Source organism: Gorilla gorilla, chromosome 23, assembly GCF_029281585.2.
Source record: "Gorilla gorilla gorilla isolate KB3781 chromosome 23, NHGRI_mGorGor1-v2.1_pri, whole genome shotgun sequence".
Classification (NCBI taxonomy): Eukaryota; Metazoa; Chordata; class Mammalia; order Primates; family Hominidae; genus Gorilla; species Gorilla gorilla.
In genome coordinates, this window is record NC_086018.1 from 27662390 (window position 1) to 27682813 (window position 20424).

General features: G+C 42.5%; 1 protein-coding gene across 7 annotated transcripts in view; it reads left to right on the forward strand.

Moving 5' to 3' along the window:
* The window catches only part of NF2 (NF2, moesin-ezrin-radixin like (MERLIN) tumor suppressor), a 93957-nt gene that overhangs the window by 21969 nt on the left and 51564 nt on the right, over positions 1–20424 (forward strand). For 4 of the 7 annotated variants that reach the window (XM_019018640.4, XM_019018641.4, XM_019018642.4 and 1 more), the window contains exons 2-4: positions 11788–11913; positions 14136–14258; positions 17239–17322. The exons of 1 other annotated variant lie outside the window; for it this stretch is intronic. In XM_019018640.4, the coding sequence (XP_018874185.1) occupies positions 11788–11913; positions 14136–14258; positions 17239–17322 (333 nt within the window). The remainder of the gene's footprint in view (positions 1–11787; positions 11914–14135; positions 14259–17238; positions 17323–20424) is intronic. 2 more of the 7 variants (XM_019018645.4, XM_019018644.4) reach the window with 1 other exon arrangement.

Sequence of the window (20424 nt, forward strand, 5' to 3'; positions counted from 1 at the left end):
CCAGGCTGGAGTGCAGTGGTGAGATCTCGGCTCACTGCAACCTCCGCCTCTGCCTCCCAGGTTTAAGCGATTCTCCTGCCTCAGCCTTCCGAGAAGCTGGGACTACAGGCGTGCGCCACCAAGCCCAGCTAATTTTTGTATTTTTAGGAGAGACGGGGTTTCACCATGTTGGCCAGGATGGTCTCGATCTCTTGACCTCGTGATCCACGCGCCTCGGCCTCCCAAAGTGTTGGGATTACAGGCACGAGCCATTGCACCCGGCCAGATCTTCTTTTTTGTAACATGCTAAGTAATACAATCTCTATTTAGCTTGATGTCCACGGTGATAGCAGGATTCTTTTCGGATTTCTGCCATAGTTAATTATTCTGCATTCTTTTGTCCCTAGTGTGTCATATTGAAATTTTTCTTTTTTCTTTGTTTTTGATGACTTCTCCAGTTATTCATGCTAGTTTTGCATTCCTGTCCAAGAACATTTTTGCTGCTTGTTTATTTTTAATTTCATAAACTAAAGCGTTTGAGGTTTTAAAAACCCAGAATTGAGTTTTCTCAGAGCTGCTAATCTTTCTAGCCAGCTGGTGACGAGGCTTCTCAATTCTTGTTACAGGATGATGTGTTCTGTCCTCCTGTCTGTGCTTTGTCTAATTTAGATTCTAAATCCACATGTTTTAGGACATTTTTAGCGCGTCAAAATTTATTACCAAAGTAGTGCTGACTTCAGGGAAAAATTTTTAATGAAATCTTTAGTCACTCATGTTGACACAAGGTGCTTGTCCTAGTGCAGGAATCTGTGTGGCACCACTAGGTGGTGCCAGACTGCATCATTTTTAAAGACAGCCTTTTCTCTTCCAACTCTTTTGCCACTGTTCTCTTTTTTGCTTCTTTGCCAAATTTGGACCGAGCTTTGAAAACTTCATATAAACTTTCTCTTAGTGAGTTATGTTGCTTATAGCTTTTCCCTCCACCTTGCCTGTTTTAGTCTTCTTGTTTCAATAGTTTTGATAGTTTGCCATTCAGATAAAACTGAAGCCCAGAGTAATTACTAAATGTATCTCGACTGATCTGTGGTTTTAAATTCACCAACAGTGCATCTCCCTACTTGCTTAATCATATTGATTTTGAGATTAAATCAGTCTCATAAATATGTTAGTCTTCAGCCCACAGTAGTTCTCATCCATCTGCAGACTTTTTTTTTTTTTCTTTTGAGATGGAGTCTAACTCTGTCACCAGGCTGGAGTACAGTGGCGCCATCTCAGCTCATGGCAATCTCTGCCTCCTGGGTTCAAGCGATTCTCTTGCCTCAGCCTCCCGAGTAGCTGGGACTACAGGTGCTTGCCACCACGCCCAGCTAATTTTTGTATTTTTAGTAGAGACAGGGTTTCACCATGTTGGCCAGGATGGTCTCGATCTCTTGATCTCGTGATCCACCCGCTTCGGTCTCCCAAAGTGCTGGGATTACATGTGCGAGCCACCACGCCCGGCCCCATCTGCAGATATTTTTACCAGTCCTATCCACTCATGCCTGTACCTTCTAATGTTATTAAAGTCAGTTTTATTATCATTGATGACCATGAAACTTAATTAAAAGGTCAAGCTAGAAACAGAGAATATTCAAAATTTCTTTCCAGGCAAACGTCTGGGTTCAATAGAAGCTAGTTCACGTGAATGGATCATGCTCTAGCTCTGTTGTGCTGGAGCTTTTTTGAAGGAATGCATTGTTACATACTAACCACAATTTTTACATTGTCCAGGGCAGGAGTAACGTAACCAGTTGGTTGATACTTAGTCAGGCGTTGTGTTTCGTAATCTGCTAGTTGTACCTGATGTTTAGGCATTTGAAATTTAACCTTGTGCCTTATTTGTGCTGAATTTACTATTGTTTCCTATTTGTAGTGCTCTGCAAAATTATTCTCAGTATATCACACATTTGTAATCATTGCCAATCACTGAATATCAATAACATGCTAGGTGATAAGAACTTCTGTTTTTCAGCAGCATTATCATTCCCAATTTTACTACATCAGAGAGTTCATAATTATACAGTCAACTCATGATTATTAGGAGTAAGGAACGTAATAGCAGACCCTGAATGAGGGAAAAGAATGTGAAACCACACATAAACTAAAGGTGAAGTCATTTACATCCCTGAAAATGATTTTAAGATACAGAATGAGATGTTAAAGGATCAAAAGAAAATTATCATAGCAATGAAAAAGTGCTACATGGTTTATACGAAGTCATGTCAAGCTCATAGACTCAGAGAGTGGTGTTAATCCTGAAGACCACTTGATGATTATAGAAGCCGAGACCCAAAGAGGTTAAGCAACTTACCCAGCACAGCGGGTTTGGGTGTTTTATAGCTGTTTGACTATATGAGCTATGATTGCTCTCATGCTGTGAGCTAAATTCCAAAGATATTGTCGTGTTTGCTTTTGTGGGGACTGTATTGCTTTCAAAGCATGATGGTTGTATTGTTTCTTTTTGCTTTGTCATCTGTCAGTCAACTTTGAAGCGAATCTTCTTTGTTTACAGCACAGTAAAATATGGTGATTGCATGGCTCATAAGAGATTTACAAATGAAGAAACTGAGGCCCGGTTGAGCTGCATGGCACACCCAAGTCATAGACTTGTGTGTGGTTGAGGCAGAGAATCTAGGATACAGACCTCCCTGCTGGGTTCCTCCCGCTCCCATAACTGCTCTGCACTTCAGCGGGAAAGATGCCAGAAACTGCAAGCATAGGGCCTTTTTTTCCCCTAAAAAACTGTAATTCATTTGGTTTTGAAAGACTTACCAGAGTTTAAAAGCTCCATTTTGTGGCTTCCCAAGGTGCTGTGATTTGTTTCTTACTAGTCTCCTTTGTTCTGTGGAAAATTTTCTTCTTTGGTTCTTTGAGATTTAGATTTCCTTGCCAAGGTATTTTTAGAGAGAGGAAATCGGTATGTGTCACCAAAGGGGTAAAATATATACCTTAAGGCCTAATTATGCAATTACATTTTTAATAATGAGTGTCATAAATTCTTGCTTCATTGCAATCATTACTTGGAAGACTCTTCTGCTCAGAAGCCTCATCTAGTTATCATGATTATCATCAACATCGTCAACCAACCACAAGCATCAAGCATTTATGGAGTATCCACAGATTATGCAGCACTTGCCAGGGTTCTGGGAGACTTAATCTGTGTGTGTGTGTGTGTGTGTGTGTGTGTGTGTGTGTACACCCTTGCCTTCAAGGAGTTTGTGATCTGCAGAACTGGAGGAAAGACAGAAAACTTGGGGAAAGACAAGTACCTCATTTTTCAATACGTGTAAAGCCCATACTGATTCATGTATGTGGCACTGGGGGACATGGACAGCAGGGAGACAAAGGGATGGATCTTAGAAAGGTCTAGTTACAAATAAATGGAAGCACATAAGTTTGCTGACATGGGAGGACATAGGCTGGGTTGTAATAAGATAGGGTAATTGGTTGAAGGAGGGAGGAAGAAATTGGTGAAGAGTTGAAGGCAATAATTAAATAGATTTGGCATAATAACAGAGATGACTGGAGAACTGGGAGAAGAAAATTACTTGCTGTAGTTGATTATGGCAGAAACTGACAGGGCAAGAGATTACAGTTGGGATTTTTTGCAAAGAGGAGCTTTCAAGTCTGTGACATCTTTTTTTTTTTTTTTTTTTTTTTTTTTTTTGAGATAGTCTTGCTCTGTCACCCTAGCTGGAGTGCAGTGGCGTGATCTTGGTTTACTGCAACCTCTGCCTCCCAAGTTCAAGCGATTCTCCTGCCTCAGCTTCCCAAGTAGCTGGGACTACAGGTATGCGCCACCACGCCCAACTAGTTTTTGTATTTTTAGTAGAGACGGGGTTTCACCATGTTGGCCAGGCTGGTCTCGAACTCCTGACCTCAGGTGGTCCACCTGCCTCGGCCTCCCAAAGTGCTGGAGTTACAGGCATGAGCCACTGCGCCTGGCCTCCAAGTTTGTGAGATCTTGCCCAGATGTAAATGAAGGATGTGGGGTTCAGGATTGGTACAGCAGAGGAAAGAAGTCTCTCTCTCTCCCCACTCCCCTCTTTTTGCTGTGATCTATTTTTTTCCCCACACTTTTCACAGGTGTTGTCCTGTGATCTATTTCTATTTGGAGGATCTCTTTTCCCCTCATGTTGAGAATAATGGCTGAGGTGTGGTGTATCCTTTAACTTTGAAAGGAAACGGCATGATGGTTTTGCGGTTTAATCATGAGACACAAGAACAGCTTTTGTTGTGTGGTGATACCATACCCTGAATTGAGAGTATCAGTGTTAGACATATATTACTGCACTTTTTTATCTTCTTCGCTTAATCAAAATAGATTTTAATGGAATTTATTATTCACTTACTGCACAGTAAAATTACTTTTATAACTTTCCATTGTGTTTTTCTTGTAAATTGAGGTATTTCGCCTCTATTTTTCAAAACAGACAAAAGTTGTATTCAGGTTAGGTTTGGATCTGGTATATTAGCATCTTAAATTCTCAAGTCTCCTATAAACCTGTTCTCTTAGGCCAGCTATGACTGCAGAAGTCGGTTATAGATAAACATTGAGAGGGGAGATCACATCATCCTTTGTTTTCCATTTCTGAAATAACGGCAGACACGTGGCACATGACCTGAGCCTGGGGCGGCGCCATTCCTTTTGTTGCTCTATCTGTATGGGAGCTAACCTTTTGACAATTTTTATGGCAAATGCTAGGGCAGCTTGTGAGCTAATTAGAAGAAGCTGATAAGTGAATGCTGAGTTCGTCGATTCTCTTTCATTTTCTGCAGAGGAGACAGCTAGTCAAACGGCATTCTTCGTGTGGCTGATAATTTAGCCCACCAGACCCCTATGAAAGGGAATATTGCTTCTCTCTTAGCTTTTTCCACATTTTAGTATTCTCTTTAAAGCCAACATTTCTCCATAGGTTCTAATACCTAGGCATTTCATATATAGTAGCCAAATTCAGTTCACTTTCTTCAAGAAAGTTGTCCTTTTCAAACTGTGGCCTTTTCCTGTCATGGGTCTGGTTTCTTACTCACCCTGCACTGTTGTATCAGCAGGTACCAGGATTTGATTGCTGATGACTGTATGTCCCAAAGAAAACAGTGGGAGAAATGCAGCTGTCAAAGCAAAAAACAAATAGCAGTTTTAAGGTTGAGTCTCAACCTGGCCAGTTGCAAGATGGCTGTTCAGTAGATGTTATTCCTAATGCTTCCCTGGTTAATAGAACTCAATCAGTCCTGCAGGTTATTGGTGCTGGTTGCTTCCTATAACAGAAAAGTACTGCATTCCAGCTACGTTCCTGCTGTGGAACATAAGTGCTTAGTGCTATTTACTTAAAACATTCTAGGTTGATAAATTACAAGCACTTCACTCTGGGTAAAGCTCATAAATCCAGCTCCTACAAAAAAAAATAGCAAGCTGATAGCACTTAGTCCTGTTTATAAAGTTCATACACATCTATCCATGATATAGGCACAAGTATATATCTATGAAATAGCACTGCAGCCTGTTAAAGTAATGGGGGAGCACAGCCACAAAGGCGAGAAGCATCCGACTTCCAGACTCCTCCTATTAGTCTCTATGCCTGAAGGGCACCTTGAGGAGGAGGTCTGTGGAAGGGAGCTTCCAGGCATTGGAGTCCACATTTGTGCTCCTTTCTGTCTTTCTTCTTCCCGCAAGTCACCTTTCTCATGCCCTCCACCTCTCTCTTTCCTTCTGCAAAATGAGCATCTGCCTCTTAGCCTCCCTCTTATTCACTAGGCTGAGATGAGGCAGGGAACCGTGGTGGATCCAGAGCAGTTTGAACACTTTGGCTGCGTGGAAAGCGATGGGGTTAAATGAGCATTTAATCAGAACCAGGAGCTGTTCTTTTGGCAACCTGTTGAGGAAAAATGATAAACCCTAACAAAAAGGCCCTGAAGTGGCACGAGTGCAGGGCCTGAAAGCCTTACGTGCCATCAGTTATCCAAAAAGAACATTTTTTAACCAGAAAATAAACATGAGACTCATCCCACCAGTCCTAGGTTCTTGGAGCCCCACAGGTATTGTTGCAGGATGCATCACTGCTTCGAATCAGTGACTGAACAACCCAGTTCCTAATCAGCGTGGAGAGTCAGAATTGTCACACGCACTGGGCTGAAGCTGCATATTCAGTACTGCATTGAACATTCAGTACTGCAGATAGGATAATTATGCTGTTTGTCAGATACTAGAAAAGTGCAAAGAACATTCCTTCACTTTGCAACAGCTTGGACCCAAGTGGCAGACCTGCTGTTCCCTCAGGCTGGCGTGACCTCCCTATTGTCAGCCCCTTCACCACAGCTCAACTACCCCCCTGGCTTTCAAGATACAGCTCAAACAGCATCTCTCCTCCGGAAAGACCTTACTCCCGGAGACCCAGGCCCGAGTTGTGTTGCCACTGTACCCTGTTCTGTTAGCACTTACCAGGTTGCATTTTTGTGATCCATTTACCTGTCTTCCCTGTCAGACATGAACAGGGACAGTGTCTTGTCCTCAATTCATCATTTATCTCCTGTTTTGAGCACAATGACCAGGACGTAGTGGATGCTCAATAAAGGTTTGTCAAATGACTGATAGTATGGTTAGCTCAGTGAGAATTGATGGTGCCCTTTGTGATCTGTCATCCATCATCCTTGGTGTGAAGCAGGGCTGGGAGGCTTTAAACAGTGCCACTTGAGAATCTAAGGAGAGGTGGCAGAGTTACAATTAACAATAACTACCCCTTACTGAGTATTTATTTGCTATGGGCCAAGCACTCTCTTAGGGTTTTTAAATGTATCAATGCACTTAATCCTTAGATCAATCTGCTAAGACGAGTTCTGTTTATTATCCCCTTTGCAAAGCACAAGGAAGTTCAGTCACTTGCCCAAGGTCACACAGTGACAGTGCAGAGATTCATACCAATGGAGATAACCATCACTTATCTATATTCCTTTTAGACTAGTTCCTGGAAAGATTAAGCCCTCATGTCCTGAGGCATCCATCTTAGGTAACAATTTAACTTCTCTCTTGTTTCTAGAATGGTATTAGCGTGTTCCCTACTTGGGAGAATGGAGAAAATGGTCACCAGATAACTTTCTGTGTTTTTTGGTTCAGATGAGAGAGGTAGAGTTAGTTGACAAAGAATTGATTTTATGTATTTATTTTTATTATTATTTTTTTTTGTTCTTGATTTTAGATGGTAGTTTCGGTCCTTTTGGAAACATGGCATTATCCTCCAGCCAGACTGAACTATCCTACTCCCATTTCCTGTAAGGACGACTGACCTCTTTTTTGCCTCTACACTTGTGCATATGCTATTCCCTCTGCCTGGAACATACTTATCTGCTTGCTCCTCTTTCCCCAAGCCCAGTCTTCACTTGGTTCCTCTTTTCTACCATGAGCCAGTTTAGATGTCGTTTCCCTACCCGCCCAGGATAGGAGGTTCCCACAGCCCCTGGGTGTCCCTGTTGTGGCACTCACAAGTGTTATAGTGCTGAAAGCCCACTCCTGGGGTTTTTATGTGTGCGATGAAGGAGGTGATTATCTGTTCCCAGCTAGTTCATATCCTAGTCCTCTGAGTGTAGAGACTTGTTTCTTGTTCCCCATTTGTCCCCTGCACCTTGGGCGGTGCTTGGACACAATGTGTGTGTTCACATTGTGGAAGAAGTGGGTGAGCGGGAGTTAACTGGCTTTAAGTCTTTGAGTTTTGGGTTTTTGAAGTAGTCAAGTCCGTCCACAGTCCGTCCTGTGGACAGCCATTGTTTGCCATGTCTTGTATATACACACTTGCCTGGGCACTGTGGGGAGCAGAAAGAGGACTAATACTGCCCTTGTGCTGAGGCACCTACAGTCTCGGGAGATGTTCAGAGGACAGTGAGTCACTTCACAGCATCAGCATGGTATAGTGGATGAGTGATGACACTGAATATGAGCTTGGTCATATTCTGGCAAGTTGGCTGACACCTGGAAGTCCCGTCCACACCCCAAGACCTCTTTTCCCAGGGTGTCCTGAGAACCACCCAGAGCAACTGTGACCAATGGCGCTTGTTTTTAAAGAAGTAGAAACCCAAATTAGGAAGACTGAGCAAACCTCATGCATTTGGGGAAGGGCTTGTTGGAAAGTGGAACCTGATGTAGGTAACAACATGTTGAGGTTAGATTTAACCAAACAGAAAGACTTCTTAATTGCTTAAAGACAAAATTTTATTTTATAAGTGGAATTAGGGCTTTAAATCAAATATGTTTGAACGTCTTTACTTGGTTTCCTCAGGCACCTTCACACATCTTGTCTAAAACTTAATTGCTGGTCTATCCCTGCCAGATTTGCTGCTTCTCCTTGATTCCATCTCTCCTTTAGTGGAACCACCTGGTACTCAAGCCAGACACAGAGGTGTCCCTCTTAATTCTGTCTCCTCTGGTCCTGTTCAGGCACCTTTTCTGTGACTCTGCCTCTTTTCAGTTTCTCAGGCTGCCTTCTCTCTCTTCTACTGCCTTCCTTATGTCAGGGGTTGGCCTACTTTCTGGCCTTCTTGATCCAGGGCTTCTTTTGTTCAACTCATACTCCACCCTGTTGTCAGAGCCCACCCAGAATGCAGATTGGAGCCTGTGACTCCTCTGCCCAAGGGCCTTCAAAGACTTTGCGGCTTTTGGCTGAAGTTGAGCCACCTGGTCCCAAATGGAGCCCCGTTCCTGCCATGCCACCTCCTGTCTGTCTAAGCTTTACAAGATGACTTGCAGTTTCCTGTAGAAAGCATGACTTAAAAAAAGACTTATTTCCTTCTCTCCTGCATCTAACTCTCACTTGCTCTTTAAAGCCTTCTCTGACCTAGGTCTTGCCTGTTTCTCCTGCAGAACACTGCTTCCGCCATTTTGTAGCATCAGTGTCTAACATTGGTTGGCATGTAGGGTGTGCTCTATAATCCTTGTTGAAAGAATAAGTGGGAGGTAACAGAGGCTTAATTCACATTGAGCTGTAAACGAGCAATATCTGACTCTTCTGAGAATGGATTTTGTTTCAGACACTAGTTACTTACTGGAAAAGGTGTCTGGGGAGTGCTGGACAGCAAGAACAAAGGGACCCCACAGAACAGGAAAAGAGGCACTCTAGGGTCTGCGGTTTGCCTATGTCAGATCACCATGAAAAAGGCCAGTGTATGCTTTGGCAGCTGGCAAAGAATCCTGTGACTCAGTTTCCTTATTTGCACAAAAAGGGTATGAGTCTACATTAGGTAATTACTCATGCTCATTTCCAACTCTTGACAGTCTACGATCCTTTGTGTCAAAGTTAAAAATCTAAATAGGGCATTCTGAATTGGTGTCAGAGTTGATGCACTTCTCCTCACTGTATTACAAGTGCCAAGGGGACAAATACATTGTCTTTTTGCATTCAACAAAGACAGTTTTGCATTTTAAAAACAAAGTAGAAGGGAATACAGGAAAACTGCATTAATACAATTTTATGCTGGAGAATTTAAACTCCCAAGTCAGGAAATTCACTCATCATTCCCGTGGCAGCTTTTGTTTCTCTGCACTGCACACCCCACTTACAGACAGCCCCTTCTTGCCAAAGCCCAGCCCAGCCATGACCATGAGTTATGGCAGATTGGGAATCATTACCTTGATCTTCTCAACTCTTGGGTGTTTACCTTTTCCAAGTTAATGCCTGTTCTTTAATGTTACATTATCTTGTAGCAAGGTAGTCATTTATAATTTATATACTAGAGCTGCCTTAAAATAGAGACAAGAGGATAATCAGCATCCTGAAGCTTCTAGTTTTCCAAAATAACATTTCTTCAGTGAAGTCTGCCTGTAGGAATTAAAACTTTTGGTGAATTAAAAAGCCTTTTGTCCTATTGTCAGACTGGGAAATGGATGTGCCCATTACTCAGCCTTAAAAACGAGGAAGGAGATCATCTGTTAAAAATAAAACTCATAATTTTCTTTTATTCTTCTCAAAATAATCCCTAAAGACCTCAATCTTTATAGTGTTCCAGTGGCCCCACTATAGTCAGAGAGGAGACAGGGCAGAAGTTGAAGGACAGATAGGAGAAACGGCCCTGCTAAAAGATAAAAGCCAGTATGCATCTCAGCTACTTGTCTGCTGTGGTCCTGATATTCTTCCATCTAGGTTACTGCTTTGCTTGACTTTGACTGCAAACACAGAGAAGGGATGGGCTTTCCTGTTGAGTACCTGTTAGAGAACCCACTGTTCATTCATATGTGTTAAAAATAAAAAGCCTACTTGAAAACTCCCCTGTAGAATCAGGTTTTAGCAAAAACCAATCAGGTATCAGAGGTCTAACTTATTTTTCCCTTCTTGGTTTTACAGCAAGTCTCTAAACCCTAAGATTTTTTGTTTGTTTGTTTGAGATGGAGTCTTGCTTTGTCGCCGGGCTGGAGTGCAGTGGCATGATCTCGGCTCACTGCAACCTCCGCCTGCCGGTTTCTAGTGATTCCCCTGCCTCAGCCTCCTGAGTAGCTGGGACTACAGGCATGCGCTACCACACCTGGCTAATTTTTTAGTATTTTACTAGAGACAGGGTTTCACCATGTTGGCCAGGATGGTCTCGATCTCCTGACCTCATGATTTGCCTGCCTCAGCCTCCCAAAGTGCTGGGATTACAGGTGTGAACCACCGCGCCTGGCTGCCTAAGAATTTTTTTCATTCCTTTTCATTATACATCTTCAGTGTGCCAAGACTTTGAGTGGAGATTTCTAATGAGGGCAGGAAGGGACGGATGCTTCTGCAATTGAGTGGTCTCATTTTTCCCATGTCTGTCGAAAGATTACTCTTTTATGACCACCATTTCTGTGATGCATCTCATATGATCCTAATGCACTCGAGTTTGTATTTGAATGTCCATCTGATATTTAGGGGTGGTTGGGGCAAGGAGGGGGCAAGCAGCAACTAAGCGGTTGTATGGGAACATCCTGGTGGTTTAACTTGAAAGCCACTAGGTGGCAACATTTACTAAGTTGCCAGCCATTCTCTTCCCTTAAGACATTGAACTTGCTTTTCCACATAGCAGATGGAATAGCTGAGAAAAGAGATTAGTAGCCATTGCTTCAGGTTCTTTTGAAAGTGAGGCTATAGGATAAACACACTACAGTATATTGATATCTATTCGTCACCTGGGTTTAGATACCAGGAGTTTGAATTTGCTCTGGGTGACTGGGTGAGTAGCTTCCCCTTTGGCCTCAGTTAGGCATCCTTGACAGGACAGACCTGTGATTGGACTGTCTGGTCTCTCATGGTTCTTTTTCTCCATGATTTATGATTTTGATTATGATTTCTTTATATTAAAAAAAAACTGGTAGTAAAACCAGTCTTATTTAAAGGAATACTAGCCTTTTATCAAAGGGCAAAGTAATGATTTAAAAAAAAAAATCAACAACAAAATTTCAAGGGAATGAATGTCCCTAGAAGCTAGCCATCTCCCCGAGTTAACTCAAGAGGCCAGACTCTCCTAAATGAGGATGCTTATTTACCAGCTTTCCTAAATTAGCAGCTTTGGGGATGTTAAAATCCGTAAGGAACTGTCCAAGGGATGTATTGTGTATGCTTTGCAGTGATTAAGCCATTAAGCTCTAATTGGTATTTTCCCAGTCATGGGTTTGTAAAGGAAGCTTTCAAATTATTTAGGAATTCAGCCCTCATCAGCTGTCTTAGTGTCATCCCCACGTTTTGGAACCTGAGAGTGGAGAGTGCAGAGAAAAGGTTTTATTAATGATTTTTGCTCACAGTGTCCTTCCCCATTGGTTTGTTATTGCAGATGAAGTGGAAAGGGAAGGACCTCTTTGATTTGGTGTGCCGGACTCTGGGGCTCCGAGAAACCTGGTTCTTTGGACTGCAGTACACAATCAAGGACACAGTGGCCTGGCTCAAAATGGACAAGAAGGTTGGGCTAGAACTCAATGAAACTGGTGGGGCTGACGTGTGCTTTCCAGTTTTTCCCTGAGCAGGCGCCTAGCTCATCACTGGGGCGCTGTAGCTGTATAGTAGAGAAGGGGGCACATTCCTGAATTAAGTCATGCAGAAAGCAGGACCTACAGATGCTACCAGTTTCCTGCTCCTCACAGGCTCTCCTGGGCAAGCAGAAGTTACCAGGATTAGACTGCTGCGGGCCCTGGCTTCTTTACCCATTGTTACCAGCCTGATTGCTTCTGGCTTTATGCCTTTCAGTTTATGAATAAAAACTTTATGAATAAAAATTACTGTTATCTTCATATACTTAAAAATAACCAATTTGTGTCTTTTAGAGAGTATTGGGGCTTGTGTTCTTTAGGGAATTTTTTTAAGTCTTTTTGAGAAACACCATAGTCTGACATGAAGTAATCATTAATATGATCTAAGGAATAGAGAGTGCCTGGTCCCCAGGGTGAAAGAATGTCCATTTTGTCCTCAGGATTCTGTGGGGCTTCTGACACATGGCCAAGAAAGCTGGGCTCCTGGCAATTTTAATGTGGCTTGGAAATGAATATTGCCTAAAGGAACTGCCCTCTGCATGGGTTCATATGTTCACACAAGGATACACTTGCTTACTGACCTGCCTACCTAGCCATGAAAGGCAGGCGGGGAGCAGGACCATATGGTTTTGTCAGTAACTCCTAAAAGACACCTGAACTTCAAAGTAAGTCAATGTCTAATTCTTACCCCAAATGATGCCCCCTCCAGTTGCCTACCTGAGCATAATAAATAATGAAAGCTTCCTATTTTTTTTTTTTTTTTTTTTTTTACCAGTTTGACTCAAAGCTTAAGTGTTCGAATTGTGTTCACATATGTACACAGTAATCTAAATAATCACATGGGAATCCCTGCTGGTTGTAAGTTCAATGGTAATTCCCAATGATCATGAGCGTCTAAGTGCCGCTGGGGGCCACTGTCAGTGAGGGTGTTGTAGACCAGATTTTGAATCTCCTTGGCATTGCCATCTAGAATTTGGGTAGGAGCATGGAGAGTTATGTGTCAAAGACAGCAAAACTTTTTGTATGTTTTTCATGGTTCTTAGCAAAGTGAATTTTACTGATAGCTGAGTGTAGGCCAAATGGATATTAGACTGGGGGCATCAGGAGCCATGGAACTTGCTGCTCAAGGGAAATACATCATGACACATGTTAATGGAGCCTTGTAGCCTGTCACATGGCGTGTTTATGTCTTGAAATTCACTCTGGAGAGCAGATGGTTCAAGCTTTACAGGGGTGAATGGAATTGTTAGAAGATTTAAAGGCAGTGGTTTACAGACTGTGCTTCAAGTATTTTGTGGGGCATCTCTGGAGGTTCCTTGAAACAAAGGGTTGCCATGATGGACACATTTTATTCTGTTGCTCAGTTAATGTTTAGATGACTTCATAATGATCTAGTTCATCATCTCTAAGCTGTATTTTTTTTTTTTTTTAAGACAGAGTTTTGCTCTTGTTGCCCAGGCTGGAGTGCAATGACACAGTCTCGGCTCACTGCAACCTCCACCTCCCGGGTTCAAGAGATTCTCCTGCCTCAGCCTCCTGAGCAGCTGGAATTACAGGTGTCCACCACCATACCTGGCTAATTTTTTGTATTTTTAGTAGAGATGGGGTTTCATCATGTTGGCCAGGCTGGTCTTGAACTCCTGACCTCAGGTGATCCACCCGCTGCGGCCTCCCAGCATGCTGGGATTATAGGGGTGAGCCACTGCGCCCGGCCCTCTAAGCCGTATTCTATCACGGACCTAAATATTGGCAGTAGGCATCAAGAAAAAAGAAATAAAGGAAGATTCCACTACTTCAGATAATTAAAAAACCTTCCACCTACCATAAAGGACAGTGTCCAAGACTGCTGAGTGATACATTTCTAGTTTTTAACTATTCTGTGGCCCTGAGAACATTTATGCCTTAATCCTAGCTCTGCTCACTTCTTGGGGCTATTGATTAATTTGTTTCAGAAACACCATAGGAAGTGAATATTACCTCTTGCTATAGGTGACTTTGTGAATGCTTCAAACTGTAGAATCACAACTTTCAGGAAATGTGATAAATTTAGTGGGAAAAAAATTTAATGCACACCTTGCAAAGGCTTCTTTGAGGGTAGCACAGGAGGAAGAAGTGCCAATATAGTGTGTTTGTCTTTTGCTCTGCAATTCTGCAGGTACTGGATCATGATGTTTCAAAGGAAGAACCAGTCACCTTTCACTTCTTGGCCAAATTTTATCCTGAGAATGCTGAAGAGGAGCTGGTTCAGGAGATCACACAACATTTATTCTTCTTACAGGTACATCAGTCAAGGCTACCCCCCAATTATGAGAGAACTTGCCCAGGAGTGGTTGCAGAGTTGGCCTCAGAGTTGATCACAAACACCTTTGTATTGCAAAAATATTCTACCTCTGGAAGGTCAGCCCCTTTGGTTCTGTAATGGAAAAAAGGCTTCAGAACAGAACTATACTTGAGTGATGAAAATTGGTGTCAGATGAAATTGCGAAGGTGTGATGGTGAAGAATGGATACAAGTAGCTACCTAACTTAAAACCTCCTTGAAAATGGGTCCTATTTTCTTCTAGCTAACTTAAAAGTACTCAATAGTTTCAAAGGAAGGCTAAAGAGAGAGTCTTATAAAGCAGTAGTTCTTCCAAAAGTTTAAAATCTGCTCTCATTAAGAGAGGACTGGCCGGGCGTGGTGGCTCACGTCTGTAATCCCAGCACTTTAGGAGGCCGAGGCAGGCAGATCACAAGGTCAGTAGATCGAGACCATCTGGCTAACATGGTGAAACCCCATCTCTACTAAATATACAAAAATTAGCCGGGTGTGGTGGCAGGTGCCTGTAGTCCCAGCTACTCTGGAGGCTGAGGCAGGAGAATCACTTGAACCCGGAAGATGGAGGCTGCAGTGAGCCGAGATCGCGCCACTGCACTCCAGCTTGGGCAACAGAGTGAGGTTCCGTCTCAAAAAAAAAAAGGACTTCAGCCGGGCGCGTTGGCTCACCCCTGTAATCCCAGCACTTTGGGAGGCTGAGGCGGGTGGATCACGAGGTCAGGAGTTCAAGACCAGCCTGACCAACATGGTGAAACCTCATCTCTACTAAAAATATAAAAATTAGCCAGGCATGGTGACGCATGCCTGTAATCCCAGCTACTCAGGAGGCTGAGGCAGGAGAATCACTTGAACCCGGGAGGCGGAGGTTGCAGTGAGCCAAAATTGAGCCACTTCACTCTAGCCTGGGTGACAGAGTGAGACTCTGTCTAAAAAAAAAAAAAAAAAAGGAGAGGACTTCAGAGCTCTAGTGACACTTGGTTTGTCCCCCATATGTGGTACTTCAGACATCATGCTTCATGCTATGCTGTGTCTCTAATTGTCCTATTTCTTCCTTAATTCCTCATTAGATTGTAAGCCCCTTAAAGGCAAGCCTCATTAAGTGCACAGTAGGCATTCCATAAATAATTGTCCCACCGAATTGAAGAAATTAAGAAATTCATAATTACAGGTTGACCATCCAGAGGCACAGGGAGGGGAACTGGTCTGAGGATGAAAACCTTATCAGTTTCACTTATGTTCTTACTGCAGGTCAGAGTGGCTCCCCAGTTTCATGGCCAGTTGCAGTGATTGGCACTGGGGCTATTTGTGTGCTCAAAGGTTTCAGTAATGTAAAAGATGGCAGTAGGGGCGTTAATTACAAGATTTCCCAGAGATAGATGCGTAGTCTGTCACATAGCCCTCCTGTAATTAATTTCAGCCTCAGTATATTGTGGTTGGCAAATATTAAGTTAAATATAATAAAACCCCCTAAATTCTTTTTTAAAAAGGTCTGGGGGGCGTGTGTATGTGTGTGTGTGTGTGTGTGTGTGTGCGCGCGCAAAAGAGGTGACAAATTTATTTCTGATGTTTGCAGATCAAAGGGACACTCTTAGGCTGGGCGTGGTGGCTCATGCCTGTAATCCCAGCAATTTGGGAGGCCAAGGCGGGTGGATCACCTGAGGTCAGGAATTTGAGACCACCCTGACCAACATGGAGAAACCCCGTCCCTACTAAAAATACAAAATTAGCTGGGCATGGTGGCACATGCCTGTAATCCCAGCTACTCGGGAGACTGAGGCAGGGGAATCACTTGAACCCGGGAGGTGGAGGTTGCAGTGAGCCGAGATTGCGCCATTGCACTCCAGCCTGGGCAACCAGAGCGAAACTCCTTCTCAAAAAAAAAGGGATGCTCTTGCAGTTTTTCTATAGCGTTGCTTTTTTCCTCCTGTCTTTGGAAATGAAACCAAGGGATTAGAAAGTTGCACTGCTTCAGAAACATCTCAGGTTTCATTTTCTCTCTAAGAATGTAAAATCACTTTTAAAACCTAAGAAGAATTTTTCTGTTTGAACGAAAGCACGTAACAATCTCCTAGGTCCCAGAATGTCCTAATGTTATAGAAATGGCTTTCTTGTAAGCACTTGGAAGCACTGCCTGTCTCTTGTGTGACTGACTTGATTTTCCCCATAGTGAAATGTTAAGGCATTTTTATGACTGAGCAAGGCAAAATTTACTGCTTTTATGAATCCGGTGACTGTTGACATCTGTGAGAGGAGAGCTGGCTTTCCTGCTGTGTTTATTTCAGTGTCCCCCTGCCACGTCATTGCAGTTGTCTTGCTTCTGTGTCTGGAACATCCCAAGTTGCACCATTCTAAGAAAATTAAGTGCAGTGAAATATGTTAATTCAACATTATGGCTTAAGAATTATATTTCCTGGACCTCACGTGTACTTAAAAGTTGAATCGATCAAATTTTATTACTTCCTTTTCCCTTAGAGCAGCACGTTGAGAGTGATGGTTTTTTTCTGCAATCATAACTCAGTGGCCTTGGTGACTTTTGTCTTGTGTTAATACTTAAAAGTAGATCCATTTCCTCTGGGGCCATGCATATTCAAAGGGGCTGAGGCTGTAGTCACCCCCAGAGCTGCTCTTGACACTTCTTGAGTTCATAGCGCTCTGTCACACAGCCTCTGTTGTAACTACAGAGACCGTTTTTACTCTTCAGCATTGATCATGAAGAGAAGAGATAAGGGGTTTTTATGCATAGCCGTCATACCAGTAACTTCTGTGACTGAACTCTCCACCTGTCTGCATCAGTAAAAAAACATTGTACCCTTTGTCGGAAAATTATTAACAGGCTGCTCTGGCAGCCCTCATTAGAACGCCGTGAGGCCATCTGTTGTGATCAGCCTACACACCTCACTTCCACGCACAGAGTATCATGTCTCCCTTGTTGCTCCTTTCAGGTAAAGAAGCAGATTTTAGATGAAAAGATCTACTGCCCTCCTGAGGCTTCTGTGCTTCTGGCTTCTTATGCCGTCCAGGCCAAGGTAGGCTCAAAGAAGAAAAATGTATTTTTCCTGGGCATTAATTTGGGTCATGGGATCACTCCTATCTTCTCTTTCTTTGGGTTTTCTGTACTTCAGAGAGACTTGCCCCAGAAAGTGAGATGTTATGGGACTTGTGGACTTGAAGAACCACTGTCACTGTTCCAGTGTTTGTATAATCTTGTGTGTGTATGTGTGTGTGTGTGTATGTGTGTGTGTGGTGTGCAGAAATTATAAGTATCATTCTAATGAATTAGAATTCATTCTAAGTGAATTCATTCAGAAAGATGAATTTTCTGTGTAATCTCATTATGTACATGTGGTTTATGACATTTACTGGAAAAACCTTTTTTCTTTTTTTTTTTTAAACCATAAACTCAACCATGTGGTACAACCTTTCTATTAGCCAGGAAAAATGAATTTATGGTCTCCAAGTTTAGCCAAACATGGCCTTTAGGTCAGAAAGGCCCAGGTCCTCACTCCAAACTCATTTGCGAACAAGCTGCCTTGTGTGTGGACACTACACTACACCTTCAGAGAATGCCCTGCTTCATCTGCCCCTGATTGACATGCTAGCTGTTCTTGTGGCTAAGCACTGCAGGTGCTGTGGCCCACCAAGCCCAGTTGAGCTGTCTGGTTAGCTGAAAATCGTTCACTTCCGTTAAATCACTATAGACCTTTTTTTTTTTTACAAGACCGATGAGAGGGTCAGCCTTGGAGTTTCATGTCCCTCAGATTTTTCACTTCAGTCATATATCACCTTCTCTTGGTTCCCCTGATCCCTGCCTTTCACCAGAGCACAAGATGTCCCCAGAATTGGGGCTCCTTGATTACTTGTGTGATTTTATTTTATTTATGTTTTATTTGTATTTTTATAGAGATGAGGTCTCACTATGTTGCCCAGGCTGGTCTTGACCTCCTGAGCTCAAGTGATCCTTCCACCTTGGCCTCCCAAAGTGCTGGGATTACAGGTCTGAGTCACCATGCCTGGTCTTACTTGTGTGATTTTAAAACATAATCTTTTCACTTATTTTTCTTTTTAATTAAAGGTGTTCATGAAGCCATTTCCCTTAAGGTTAGAAAAAATAATAAAATACTCTTAGCTCACTTTTTGGGGTAGATTAATGCAATTTCAGATCAAAGCCAGGAAGTAACTGTCATTTGTGGGGGAAAAAGGCTATACATGCTGGTCAGACCAATAGAGGCACCAAAGTCAATTTAATCATTTGATGGCTCATGTAATATTTGCTGAGTATTCATCAGGCCCAGGGTGGGGAGAGAGCGTGAGAGTTGTTGACCATCTCATAGTTGCAGGCACTAAAGCAAGTATCTGCCCTCAGTGATTTGCCCAAGATAATTCAGATAATCTTGGGCAAAGCTAAGAGCAGAAGGGTAGAATTCATGGCTTTGAGATTGCATTTTGTGCCTCCAATATTCTACTTTCCTGAAAAATGAGTAATTGAGAAAACAGAAAATGGGCCCTCATTCAACTAAAACATATGCTTCCTTTTATGCTTTGACCAAGAATATTAGTAAGAGGAAAAATGTGTCCTTTCAATCAGTATCACCCCGACAGTGATGAAGCAGTCATTGGCACTTTGATTAAATCCGAGCACTTCCTGGCCTGGAGTTGAGTTCCTTTTCGCACGCTTTCTCCCCAGCGAGAGCAGACCCAGGCTCTCAAGGACACCACCTCTCTTTGAAGGGCTTCCATCTCAAAGGCTACATTTTCTTTCCATGGATTTTTGGGCCACAAATTCAAAGGCCACCTGTAGAAAAAAATTACTTTTCAGTGAACCAGCAGATGTTTGCTTAAACAGGTTTCACTGTAGGAAAGCCCTGCTAATTTGGATCATACTAATTTGGAGATGAAAGTGATTCACAGACAACATATGTGGCTCACATGGAGGAGGATGTTCTAGCTATTTTTTCTGGTGTAAATTTTAAGGATCTTACAAATAAAGGTAATCTATGGCTTAAAGTCTTCATTTGGGAAACTAAGGCTTACTATGACATACTTCCAGTTTCTAGGACTGCTGGTTAATAGTTAAAGGATATCTGATTATAATATTAATAAGATCTTACATGCCCATAGTGTTTTCTAGTTTTACCAAAGCAATACAAATGAATATTTTGTGCGACACTCAGTGTAGTCTTTCCAGAAGCCAAGGCTTGAGAGTATTATGCCTGTTTTGCAGATGAGGAATTTAAGGCTCAGAAAGGGATTTGTGATTTGTGCAAACTCACAATACTTTTATGTTAAGCCTATTTTTATGAAATTTTTAGCCCACTTCTCGATGGAGAGGATTTCAGGCCAAATAGAATGAGTGGAGCTGGGATGGGAACCCTAGTGTCCAGGCTGCCTAAGTTAGCACATTGCACTTGCCTGTCACTGTCTAGCTTGAGGGAGGTCTTTGGGTAGCAACCACTGCCTTTCACTAAAGGCTAGTTTCATTTATATGATCACATTTGTCTAAGTTCTTCAGTAAGTCATACTGGTTCCTTCCATTATATTCAGATTGTTTTCTTCCACAACCTTTCTGAAACAGAAAGGAACTTTAGAAGTGTGGAAGGGAAAGCGAATTGAGCTCATTAACACATGGAATGTAATTATGCACAAATGTATTCATTACAGTATTTCAGCTGTTGGAATGATATAGACACAGTTAATTCCAAAGCATAAAGAAACAATTACCCTCAAAGTATAAATACAATACTAATCACATGGTTCAGTTAACAAGAACCATATATGAGTTATACTTGAATCAAAAGTGTAGGCAGGGACTGGGCACAGTGGCTCACACCTGTAATCCTAGCACTTTGGGAGGCCAAGGAGGATGGATCACCTGAGGTCAGGAGTTCTAGACCAGCCTGACCAATATGGTGAAACCTCATCTCTACTAAAAATACAAAAATTAGCCAGGCGTGATGGTGTAGTCCCAGCTACTTGGGAGGCTGAGACAGGAGGATTGCTTGAACCTGGGAGGTGGAGGTTACAGTAAGCTGAGATTGTGCCATTGCACTCCAGCCTGGGTGACAAAGTGAGACTCCATCTCAAAAAAAAAAAAAAAAAAAAAAATGTAGTCAGGGTTTTTTTGGTGCAGT